This window comes from Anarrhichthys ocellatus, unplaced genomic scaffold (genome assembly GCF_004355925.1).
Source record: "Anarrhichthys ocellatus isolate YVR2014 unplaced genomic scaffold, GSC_Weel_1.0 scaffold203, whole genome shotgun sequence".
NCBI classification, from domain to species: Eukaryota; Metazoa; Chordata; class Actinopteri; order Perciformes; family Anarhichadidae; genus Anarrhichthys; species Anarrhichthys ocellatus.
The window spans coordinates 103011-113201 of NW_022280233.1; the positions used below are offsets into that span (position 1 = coordinate 103011).

Here is a 10191-nt window from a genome sequence, read left to right on the forward strand (position 1 = left end):
GCAGTAGTATGATTTTTATTGATAAGCCAATGATTTGCTATGAACACCTACTTTCTGTTTGATCAAGAGCAAAGATGAAGCTTGAGCCTCTTTTTGTGATAAGAAGTTGTGAACATGAGTTCAGTTTGAAGATTTAAGGGCAGAGTCACACATGAGCAACATTAACATCAGAAAATATTATATACACATATTATATACATATATTATATACACATATTATATACATATATTATATACATATATTATATTCACCTCCAGGTTTCTGACTTTCTATCCGAGCAAAGCGTGAATGAAACGTGTTTCTAGTGGTGTTCAACTTTATCTTTGAACGACAAAGTTTCAGCAATAGCAAAGTGTGTGTATGTGTGTGTGTGTGTGTGTGTGTGTGTGTGTGTGTGTGTGTGTTGACCCACATTCAGCATTAATATGGACATACAAGGCTGTGGTCGATTTGACAGATTATTTGAGATATGAACGTGATCAGATTAATTAATTTTGAGAAAACATGAGTTAATTCACAAACACTGACCCGGTCACGGCTGTTTTCTGTCCTGGCCCCACAGTGGTGGAATGAACTCCCCACTGACGTCAGGACAGCAGAGTTGCTGCCCATCTTTCATCAGGCTGAAGACTCACCTCTTCAAGAAGTACTACCCTGAGCCTTCCACTCACCACTTATTGTATTCATACTAGTTTGTTTCTGTACTTCTGCTCTGGTTTATGCTCTTAGATGCTTGTATAAAGGAGATGCACTTATGACTTCTGGTGACTAGTAGTTCTCTTGAATACCGATGTTGAATACACTAAATGTAAGTCGCTTTGGATAAAAGCATCTGCTAAATGACTGTAATGTAATTTAATGTTTGACTCAAACAAAACAAATGTTTGACTCAAACATCAGCAAGACATTCACATTAAGGGGGTATATTTCAGTGATGAGGGACCAGAGGAAGTCCAGGTTCAGGTCTATAACACCTTAAAAGGACACTGTGCGCCTGTTGAAAATATTTTTTATGCTCTCAGTTGCATCTGGCAGGACTCTGCAGCTAGACTGAGCTGCGACCTCACTCCATTAAGAGACATTTTATTTAATTTGAAGGTGTGTTCATGAATTATTGAATGCGGAACTGTAGAGGCTGCAGAGGGTTCAGGGCAGGAAGTGTTCAATGGTCAGCAGGTAAGACTTTTATTCTGAAGAGACTAATTTATCTTTGTTATTTATAATTCATATTGATTATATTTATTAACACTCTGCCTCTGTTTTCAGTCACCCGATAGAGTCATACTGACTTCTGCTTCCTTATATATAATCATCATAATAATAATAACTTCAGCACCTTTAAAAGCAGCATGGTCCCAAGACACTTTAAGTCTTCATGTGATACATGTTCCTACCAAATTTCATAGATCTATGTCAAACGTACTGTGAGGGCTGCTTTGTCGAAATGTTGTAGGGGGCGCTATCGAGCCAACTTGCCACTCTGAAGCATTAAAACCATATAACTACATTTTGGGCTTGTAATCTGTGTGCCAAGTTTGCTTATGTTTCGAGCATTTTTAGCCTCAAAATGACCTTCGTTTTTCACGGCGAAGACTGCGTCACCACGGCAACAGCGTTCCACGAAACATCAAAAGCTTCATGAACTGGCATTATGAACTTCTTATATTTGTGTGGAACTAATTTGATGTTGATCTGATTTACCTACTAAGAGAAACAAGCCAAAGTATAAAGACTTTAACTTCCGGTTGCCACTAGGTGGCGCTATGACTATGATTCTAAATTATCATATAGATGTGTTCCGGGTCAGGATGTTATGACATATGAGAGATTTGGAGCAGATTCGACAATGTACGGCCGAGTTACAACAACTTCCTGTTTTTTTGCCGCCACGGATACATTGTTCGATAACTTTTTGATCTTTGAGTAACTTCTCACTGCCAGGTCTTAGAGAGCTTGGTGAAACCGAAAGTTGGGACTGCACTCTAGGTGGCACTATCGAGACATTTTGTCCGACCCCAATTTCCTTGTTATTTTCACCGATCCTGATTTTTGTGCACATTTTGAAGAGTGAACATGTGGCCCAAACACCTCTTTTCCCCCTTGAAAGACGCAGAATAATAATAATAAGACGAAGAAGAAGCAACATTTGAAGAACAATAGGTCCTACGCTCCGTCGGTGCTCGGGTCCTAATAATAATAATAATAATAATAACAGCAGAAAGCTCAGCGAGCTTCTCTCTCCATATGATAGAACATGTAACGATTGGTTCTGAAGCTCTTTGGGAACTATAATTGTGACTTTGGGAGGTTAATACTTGCTGTTCATGATGATTATGTGACCTGTCAACATGTTTCTGTTAACAAGAGAAGCTTTGACGGAAAAGCTTTCATACCTAATTTGTGATGTCAGATTCTATAAATATAAATAAAAAAATATATAAATAAAAATAAATTATAGTTGTAAGAGCCACAAGTGTATATATTAGTTAATTGAATTTCGCTAATATTAATCATTTAACTTCTGAATTATGCTCATTGTGCAGGAACTAAGAAATGTAAAATATATTGAAAGGCGTTTATGTTAATGATTGACGCTCCCTGACGTCATGACGGCAGCAGATGCAAAACAAAGAGCTGCATTAAGCACGAGAGTATATAGTTGTTCTACCGTGTGACAGAGTATATTAGTTGTGTATTTAGTTAACGCTTTGCTGAGTAAATAATAAAGATAAAAGGAAAAGAGTTAAATGATCTCTTGTCATTCGCATAAGAAAATTAAGTCACCGTGTCTGCAGCTTATTTGTGGCTTAATAATGAACAACACAGACGGAACGCCTCTACATTAGTTATTACAAGAATTGACACATACAATTACTTTATTGAACTCTAACTGTTTATCTTTTAGTTTCTTTAATGTTCTACTCTGTTGCTGAACATTTATAATGTATAATATTCTGCCTGTCAGTCCGGAGTCAGGGCTCCAAACCCCTCTAGGTCCGTTACGTTGGCGATGGACCGCTTGTCTTTTTTTTGATTGGCTGAGAGAGTGAGCAGCTGGCGGTTCAGAGCGCTGATTGGCTGCCTCCTCTGTTTGGAGGCGTGTCGCAGCGCGAGGACCTGCAGCGGCTTCTCCTCCTAAAATGGCTGAAAAATAGAAGGAAAATAATTTAAATAAAGAAAAGAATAGAAACAGAAAGCGGTTCGTGTGGGACTCTGATGGACTCTACTGGACTCTGCTGGACTCTGCTGGACTCTGCTGGACTCCACTGAGAGAAACTTTCCAATGAGCTGCACCAGGTACAGTCTGCTCTGAAACTGCGCCACAGAAGCTTCATTCTACTGAGTTCTACTCACTGAAGCCCTCTATCGGCTTTATTGTTATTATTATTATTGCTGTTGTTGTTGTTGTTGTTGTTGTTGTTATCATTATTATATATTTAATCCTGAAATATGATAAATATGTGAAAAGTACTAAATGTGTTTGAAGTAAAAACTGCAATAAGAGCAGGAAACACCTGACAATATATGTATTATATTTTCTTGTATATAATTCTAACTTTACTATGTACAATATAATACATTACTATACTTTACTTCACTATACTATACTATTGTATATCTTGTTGTCATAGTTATTGTCATATGCAAAACAATTACAGAGAAGCTCCCACATTAAATATGAAATATGGTCATTAAATATGTTTGAACAGAAATATGAGAGTCACAAACATAAAATAGTGCAGAAATTAAAAATGTAAGAATAAAATATAACATATCAAATAAAATAAAGGGATGAAATATAACATACAATTATATAAATAGATCAAATATAACATAAAATATGACAAATAACGTATCAATGAATCAAACTCTGATTTCAGACTCAGGGTCGATAAGACAGACCATTGCATAGAATACATGACATAGAAAAGCACAGTAAGAGAACAGAGGCCTATGCTGTACAGACAGACAGCTGTAGCACTCAACCTTTTGTCTGAGAAGAACCGGAAAGGATAAGAAATGTCTGAATAACAATAATAAACAGCTCCTTGAGCATCTGGTGGGGATGTCTAAGATGGACTGAAGTTATAATAAAAATGCCACTATTCAGTCATCTGTTCATTGGGTAGTTTTTGTTTTCTTTAACCCCTCTGGATTACAAGCATGCATAAAAACACCTAACCTTTTTGAATGTTGTTTTTATTCAATAACAAATAACACCAACAATAACAGAATCCTTAAGAATGAATGTCTTTATTTAAACGTGTTGCAGCGCTAAGCCGCCCATCTCTGCTGAGAACGGAGAAATGTCTGGCTGAGTCCTTCAAGAGTCACAAGACCAGCAGAGCCCTCGTCCATGTTGGTCATGAAGTTTAGTTTAGTTTAGTTTAACCCATGTGGGTCTCGGAGACTCTAATGCTGAGACAGCAGCCTTAAAACGCCGCCGTTTAGGGGGAGACGGGGTGCAAACGTGACTTTGAGGTCCGTTGATTGAAATGAAATGAGTCAGTTTTTTATACTAACCAGTAGGTTAAAGGGCCGATACCGCACATGCTGGTTTTCTTTTTTACCTATTGTACCGAAAAGTACAGAATCGTGACTCCGAGGTACGTACCGAACCATGAATTTTGTGTACTGTTACACCAGTTAGTTAAGTTAGTTGAGTTGAGTCTCGTATTTAGTAAACTTAAGTTCATTGTGTTGAGTCTTTGGTACACTTGTTTGTTGAGTTTAGTTTAGTTGAGTCTGGTGTTTAGTAAACTTAAGTTTGTTGAGTTAGTTTGGTAGAGTCTAGTGTTTAGTAAACTTAAGTTTGTTGAGTTTAGTAGGGTTAGTTAAGAGTGAACCTGATAAATAGTCTCACTTCCTGATGCAGATCTCAGATCAGTTTGGTTAGAACAAGTAGAACCCTGTTCTCTGTCTCTCGTCAGGGTTTTCCACATCCTCAACCATCACCCCGGGGGTCCATCTCCCATCATGTCCGTTGACATGGCCGTGAGGATCTACCTGTCCAGCTCTCCTCCTCTTCACTCCTTCCTCAGTAACTATGACCACTGCTGTTCATCATCATCATCATCATCATCATCTCTGATGAAGCACTGTGAAGCGCTGCGTTCCTGTCTGTCCTTCAGGAACGTTGCTACTCCAACCTCAACGTTAGCCGCCACAGAGGTCGTTTGCCCGGCATGGATGAGGAGGAAGAAGAGCGTGGTGTTTGCAGACTCTCGAGGTCTGGCGCTCACCGCCATCCACGTCTTCAACGAGGCCGAGGACGACATACTGACCGAGCTGCAGTTCCACCTGATTGAGGTAGAGGGCGCTGCCACCGGACCACACCTGGGAGACAACAAAGGTGAGCAGCTAACCGTTGATACACAACAAGAAACAATCAATCATTTTGATTTGTTCCAGAACATTTCTTTCTTATTCTGTCGTGAACTGATCTGTTCTTTAACAGTAATAGTGTTGTTTGTTAAAAGCATGACCTCTGGTGTTTTGAGATTATCACTTTTCAATATTTGCTGACATTTTGTAGACAACTAATCGCTGTTGAGAAAATAATCTGCAGATTAAACAGTGATGAAAATAATCTTTTTATTTATGCAGCACTTTTCTATAGAAGAAGAAGAAATATACATTTATAGAAAAGACATAAATATATGTTAACAATGTAAACGAGTAGAATTAAGTTAAAACCCACAAAAATAAATGTTCCCCTTCCAGATGCTGCAGATTGTGGTTCGGGCCTGGTTCTAGACTTCACCCAGCCAGCTGCAGACTATTTGGACTTGAGGAACCGGCTCAAAGCACAGCAGGTTTGTCTGGAAACCTGTTCTGTCCGGGAGCGTCTGCTCTCAGGGACTGTTCAGGTCCGAAACCTCTGCTTTGACAAGTCTGTCTCAGTCCGGATCACTTTTGACTCGTGGCGTTCCTTCCTGGACATTTCTTGTCTGTACCTGAACAACGTCTATGGCTGCCCAGACACCGATACTTTCTCCTTCTCTGTCTTGATACCGGAGGTCCTCGAGCCCTCCAACAGAGTGGAGTTCTGCATCCAGTACCAAACTCAAGACCACACCTTCTGGGACAACAACCATGGGAACAACTACCGGCTGGTGGACCCAAAAAGCAGCTTGACCCAGAGCACGGAGAATACCGCCAGGCTGGAGATTTGGAGCGACCATGGCGGAGACAAGGATGAGTCCATGGAGTTTGATCCCTTAGGAAGTCCCAGGACATCAGCAGGAAACTTCCCTAAATGGCAAAGCGTGGGTCATGTGGAGACCAGCGCCCCCTACTGGTGAGACCACCACAGGTCAGGTTTTTTATTTTGCACCCACTGAGATCTTATTCCCAAAATGTAAGAGATTCACAGGACCCTCACATGAGCACTGGAACGCCTCCTTATATCCAGACGTGTTTGTAAGATACACTACAGATCATTGCTTCACTAGAGCCTCTGTAGCTGCACTAACATGCATGAGCCTTTATAAAAGACAACTTTAAGACGGGATTGAAAGGACAATTCAGGTATTCAAACTGTCAGCCCAGCAGTGACTTAGATCCGGCTCATCTGGGTTTCCTGGAATCCAGCTGCCCAATAAGATCCAGACCAGGTACACATCTGGTCCTCCTTTGCTGGAACTCAGCCACAATTCAGCTGGACACCTGCCATGGCCTCGTGGGAAATCTTGAAAACCTTGCAAATGTGCTTTGTAAAAGCATCCTAAGAATTCAAGAGTTTTCAAGGTGCCACATTTTCAAATATGCAAGAGTGAACTGAGTAGCTCAGAGATATTCCAAGAGAATCAGGAGTCATAAGAGCTTTGTAAAAGCAGTTTTCAAAAGGGTCAGTGCTTTCTTAAAACCCCCCAAAGACCCATGGGGGTTCAAGGTATTACCAGTGTGTCAAAAAAAAACACAAGGCTTCAGTATCATTTGTACAACGTCACAGCATCAGGCTCCATATGGCTCCACACAGCAGTTTTAATGCAGTATATACTGTATCTATATATATCTATAGATATATAAATATATATATCTATAGATATATATATCTATAGATATTTATCTTTGTAAAACAGAATGTAACAAATACATGCCGAGATACAGTATGTGAAGTACTGAATAGTTATTGATTAAAATAAAGGCATGTGATACCAGATCAGCCTATTGTCACAGGACCCGATCCAGCTCTCTGAGTCAGTATCGGACCGTTATCAGTATCAGTGCATCTGTACTTTGAAAAGAGAAAAATTAAACGGGACAGATTACTGCAGTGAACTAAGTGATATAAACTCTTCTTCAGTCTTTGGGTTAAGGTTGTTTTCACTGTTGAATCCTGTTTGTGTGGTAAGCCTCACTGCCTTCAGGTTCAGTTAAACTTTGAGTCAGTTGAGGGATCTTTAACATCCAACTCTAAAACTTAAACGGGCTGAATCCAACTGTTGGGACTTCCTATTACTCACAGACAGTCCTGGGTGAAGATCCCAGCTTTAGTCGGATCCATGGCCTCGATTGAGGTCTGAAGTCTCGTCTCATTGTGCATTTAATACCTTTAAAGCACATCTATGACTTTTTGTGATGACTCTAATGGAACGAAAAATCAAGTCCACGAGGGCTCAGTCCAGTCCAGAGCGGGGACATTTGGATTCTTCCCAACCTGAAAAGTACTTTTGGGGTTGTTTTGGGTTTTGGTAGAAATTATACTTGTACCCCTGAAGACCTCTAATTCATACAGCAGGAGAGTGAAAATGCAGTTCAAGTTCATGTTCATCTGTTATGTATTGACTGGATTTAGAGTTAAATCCTGTCTCAATGTGACATGAAGCAGAAACTATACCGACCACTATCAGCAGCACTTCACTTTATATTGTCCTCTGAGCTTCAGCATCGGCCAAACTCATCTTTTAGTTGTTTTTGATTGGATGTTTCTTTGTGGGGGTTTTCACTCAGACTCTCAAACTTTGTTTTGTTGTTAATATGATGTCCTTGATTTCATCTTGACTCAGACCCTGTCTGGACTGGTCTTGGACTTAAGTGGTCCACCTGGAACCAATAAGTTCTTGTTTCGCTGTACTGATTTGAGCACCAGCAGTTTCCTCCTTTAGCCGCTGTAACCCCGCACCCCAATCAGATGTCTCCAGAGTGATGTGATGTTGATGTTTGAAGATAGGATGTGTCTGTAAACACAGCATTGAAAATATGGGGTGGGGGAGGGAGAGAGAGAGAGAGATCAGTGGTGGTCAAGTGAGCTGGAGAGTGAATGTCGAGAGAGGATTCAGAAGAATAAAAGATTATTTTCTTATTGTTTCACACGTTACGTTCTGAAGCACAAATAAACATCTAAACCTCACAAACCTGCAGGAAGCTGCCCAAAGCAGCTTCATCCTGCTGTAGACGGTCCTCGGTCTGTCGGGTCTGAGAGATCTGAGAGATCTAAAAGACCTGAGAGGTCCGAGAAGTCTGAGAGATCTGAGAGGTCTAAGAGGTCTTTTTAGGAAATTGTTGCACATTACAGTATATCTTTAATGTATTTATAAGACTGAACACAGTGTTAAGGAATATTTGTGAGCCAGGCTGGATACCAGACCTGTAGAGGTGTAGAGGGTCAACCATGACCTTGTTCATAGAGCTGTCCTTTATGACGGAGTCACACTAACTTCTAACTATAAGAAAGGACCGTATGTCTGTGAAGGCAACGCGACACGGTGGACACTTACTGAATACAAGTTTAAGGGTTCTACTTCCTGCAACTCCTCAGCTAAAGAAATCCCTTTGATCCAGGTCTGGTTTGGTCCAGGTTTTCCAGAATTCAGGTCAAATGCAGTTTTCATCAAGAATTGATTTTATTGGTCCACTGACCTGTGAATAGCATGACGTAAAATGTTCTAGAAATAGATGATGTATAAGGTTCTAGATATAGATGATATAGAAGGTTCTAGATATAGATGACATATAAGGTTCTAGATATAGATGACATATAAAGTTCTAGATATAGATGACATATAAAGTTCTAGATATAGATGATATAGAAGGTTCTAGATATAGATGACATATAAGGTTCTAGATATAGATGACATATAAGGTTCTAGATATAGATGACATATAAAGTTCTAGATATAGATGACATTATTAAAACAGGTGTTTGAAGCTGTTTTGCTTGTAATAACATTCACATTATAATATAATAGTTCAAAAAGAAACAGGAAGTCTTAATGGAAGTAAACTGTTTAAAGTGAAGTTGATGATTTCGAGATGTTTGATGAACGGCTGCTTTGTGCTGTGTTCAAGTCACGTCAGAGTTATTATAACCTGTACACCCGAGGAAACACTTGGTGATCCTGTCGTTTTTTAAATGCCACTTTAAAGTATGAATTAGTTATTGAAAATGAAGTGTGTTGTATTTTCATTAGTTTTAGTCCCACGATGATTTAATGTGTGTGAAAACATGGCTAATTAGGTTTCGCTCTTTACTGACGTGACTTGAACGCAACATTTTAGCTAGCCACCGGGCAGCCAAAGTTAGCTTGTGCTAACAGACATGATTAATGCCATTTAACGTGGCTAGCTAGCGAGCTAGCCGGCTACTAGCATTAACAGCTGTCCTGTATTGTAAAGTGCAATCTAATGATGACGTCAGGGTATACTACTGAAACAGGAAGTGATGTAAGCAGAGAGCGATTTACTGTTACTTCTGTGTGTGTATATATATATATATATATATATATATAATGTTGGTTCAGGTCAGCTTCTGATTCTCTTTCAGAGAATAGTTATAACATAGTTATATAACACAGAACCAACACACACACACACACAAGAAGATTAAAACATTAAAATGACATCATGTTGCTGCAGATCAGCTGACTAAAAGAAACATCAGCTGTCCATAGTCGAGTTTAACAAGACGTTTTGATCAGTTATCAGTTCGATGACATTGATTTGATGAATCTAAAATCAATGTACTTCTATGTACATGAGATCATAATCAATTACACACATGAAGGTAGACGGACGACAAACGGATAATAGAGTTATGTAAGACTGGGAGAGGACACAACCACACACACAGATGGACACAACCACACACATACACGCACACAACACACACACACACATACACACACACATACAAAGAAACTCATTTAAGCTATTTTTTTTCATTCGCAAGGTCTGTCTTAACTATT

The 10191-nt window shown here is 39.5% G+C and overlaps 1 protein-coding gene across 1 annotated transcript; it reads left to right on the forward strand.

The window, feature by feature from the left end:
* The first annotated feature begins 3079 nt into the window (after positions 1-3079).
* On the forward strand, positions 3080-10185 carry LOC116400778 (protein phosphatase 1 regulatory subunit 3C-B-like). Its single transcript, XM_031878811.1, has 3 exons — positions 3080-3298; positions 4933-5354; positions 5726-10185. Exons 1-3 carry the CDS (start codon positions 3285-3287, stop codon positions 6304-6306), a joined length of 1017 nt encoding a protein of 338 aa, XP_031734671.1. The 5' UTR covers positions 3080-3284; the 3' UTR covers positions 6307-10185.
* The last annotated feature ends 6 nt before the right edge of the window (positions 10186-10191 follow it).

What these genes read in the sequence shown, in the direction of transcription:
- LOC116400778 (XM_031878811.1), top strand. An exon ending in ACACCTGGGAGACAACAAAG is followed by an intron (nt 5,355 to 5,725) that starts GTGAGCAGCTAA and finishes TTCCCCTTCCAG; the next exon opens with ATGCTGCAGATTGTGGTTCG.